The sequence below is a fragment of the Octopus bimaculoides genome, chromosome 23 (genome assembly GCF_001194135.2).
Source record: "Octopus bimaculoides isolate UCB-OBI-ISO-001 chromosome 23, ASM119413v2, whole genome shotgun sequence".
Classification (NCBI taxonomy): domain Eukaryota; kingdom Metazoa; phylum Mollusca; class Cephalopoda; order Octopoda; family Octopodidae; genus Octopus; species Octopus bimaculoides.
The window spans coordinates 24,474,220-24,476,746 of record NC_069003.1 but is presented as its reverse complement, the minus strand read 5'-3'; the positions used below and the strand labels follow the sequence as shown (position 1 = coordinate 24,476,746).

At 41.8% G+C, this 2,527-nt stretch overlaps 1 protein-coding gene across 1 annotated transcript in view; it reads right to left on the bottom strand.

Annotated features, from left to right (window-relative positions):
• Positions 1 to 518: 518 nt before the first annotated feature.
• The window catches only part of LOC128250619 (uncharacterized), a 23,911-nt gene continuing 21,902 nt past the window's right edge, over positions 519 to 2,527 (bottom strand). The window contains exon 2 of the mRNA XM_052976042.1: positions 519 to 1,289. Coding sequence (XP_052832002.1) covers positions 525 to 1,274 — 750 coding nt within the window. The 5' untranslated portion in view covers positions 1,275 to 1,289 and the 3' untranslated portion in view covers positions 519 to 524. The remainder of the gene's footprint in view (positions 1,290 to 2,527) is intronic.

Here is a 2,527-nt window from a genome sequence, read left to right as displayed (position 1 = left end):
CTACATAAGACAGGTGCTGCGTTTTGATTGTAATGAATGTGCCACATCTCGTGTGCAACTTTTCCTTTATTATCATTATTATTATTATTATTATTATTATTATTATTATAGATAATATTAGGACTGCTATGGCTCCTCTGGAAAGAATATGTAAATAATTAAAGAAGAGTTCCATTGAACCCGTCGAAGGTACACGAGATACCGAAATATCGTTCAACAAATTTAATTATGGAACTCTTCTTCTTTAATTATTTACATATTCCTTCCAGAGGAGCCATAGCAGTCCTAATATTATCTATAAAAAAAAAACAACAAAAATGAAGTAGACTCACATATCAAATTTTGAACCCGTTGAAGGTACACGAGATACCGAAGTATCGTTCAACAAATTTAATTATGGAACTATTATTATTATTATTATTATTACTGCTTCCTATTTGGTTTTCGGATAAAAATAAAAATTAAAAAAATTCAAAGAACAATCGCATGAATGCAAACTTAAAGAGTGGGTGGTTTTTTTAACTTTATTGCATGCGGCGGCCCCATGTGATATGTTGGCGCCAACAGACATGTTTAGGGTAAGGAGAAGAACTAGGCTGAGGACGGTCGGCATACATACAGCAGTAAATTACGTTGCTGTTGTAGCCGAAATTCTGTTCACCGTAGCACCGAGGCTCAGATGCATGAGGTGGGGACGTTGTTAACGACGCCGGTCGCTGAAAGCCATGATACGCCGAATTTCTGTTGTGTTGGTGGTCCGGCGAATAAGTATGGCTGTACGGAGTACTGGCAGTGTCAACGGTCCGGTAATTGTACGGGCTCTGGTAGTAGTTGTTGTTGGTGTTTTTGTTGTTATTGTTGTAGTAATAAGGACTGTTAGCAACGTCCCAGTCAGAATCAAGGGGATTGGTGAAACTGAAATCTTCACTGGTTCGGTAACTAATCAAGTAACCTGTAGCTTTGGGTTGACCACCTTTCGGATCTTTGGTTTTAAAAAGCGTCACCGAGCCTTGCTGGTTGATTGCTCCATTCTTAACAGGGTTGTGGTATGTGTATTCATAGTTAACGCCGTCCTTCAACTTCCTCTTCCATAGTCTGATATAAGATTTGTCGTTGGGGTTATTTGCCGGTTTGCTTTCCTGGGAACCCGCCGGTAGATGAGGATGATGAGGAAGTGGAGGACCAGAAGGGATGTTATCAGCGCCCTCTACACGCTGTTTAAAGAACATACAGAACACTGCTACAACTATAATCGTTGCGGTTGTGGACCTCATGGCTTTGAGTTCGATCTGAAATTAGAAAGAAAAAATATAATGTACACCGAAAGTGACTAATACACATAAGCGCGCGCACACACACACACACACATATGGACATATAAATTAATATAGGCGCAGGAGTGGCTGTGTAGTAAGTAGCTTGCTTACCAGCGACATGGTTCCGGATTCAGTCCCACTGCGTGGCACCTTGGGCAAGTGTCTTCTACTATAGCCTCGGGCCGACCAAAGCCTTGAGTGGATTTGGTAGACGGAAACTGAAAGAAGCCCGTCGTATATATGTATATATATATATATATATATATATGTGTGTGTGTGTGTCTGTTTGTCCCCTCACCAACATCGCTTGACAACCGATGTTGGTGTGTTTACGTCCCCGTTAATTAGCGGTTCGGCAAAAGAGACCGATAGAATAAGTACCAGGCTTACAAAGAATAAATCCTGGGGTTGATTTGCTCGACTAAAAGCGGTGCTCCAACATGGCCGCAGTCAAATGACTGAAAAAGAGTATACTTGTCGCTTGCTGTAGCGTAGCAAGTGTGGTTGACCACACCTGGCTCCGCTTTTGCGAGAATGGCACTTTTGGATCTACTGCATAGACGTCGGGGTCTGGTGATGTGGCAAACACAACGGCTGTCCCATGAACTACACACTTATCGTCTGTGTTTCCTCTCCAAGGACATTTAGAAAGTTTGTGAAATCCTGAGGATAGTGTGGAGTAAAGTAGGGAGTTCAGTCCCCAATGTATCCAGTTTTCAGGGCCCCTTTACACATTACACAACATGTTTGAAACGGAGGAAGGAGTGTTTGATAGCCCAAAACCGCAAAACCTGCCGGAGCAGCACGAGCGGGAGGAGCTGCAAGGTGAATAGTTTCTCGTGGTGGTTTGCCTTAACTCCTTTTCTCAGTGTGAAAGGAGGTGATGATATCGTTCTTGGTAGCTTTAGGATTCTTGGGAAGAATTTGAACTCAGAACGAAAACAACGTCCCCTCCCCCGTCTGACATTCGAATAGTTTCCTCGCGCCACGGACTTGGACTGATTTTTATTTAGCGAAAGCCGAAAGGATGAAAGTCAATGCTGGCCTCGGCCGCATTCGAACTCAGAGCACATATATCACGAGATAATAATTTGTTCGCACTATTCGAACAATTGTAATGATTTGCTCCACTCTGAGGATTCTGCTTTACATTATTACCATATATAAAAATATGTATGTTTGTGTGTGTGTATATATATATATATATATAT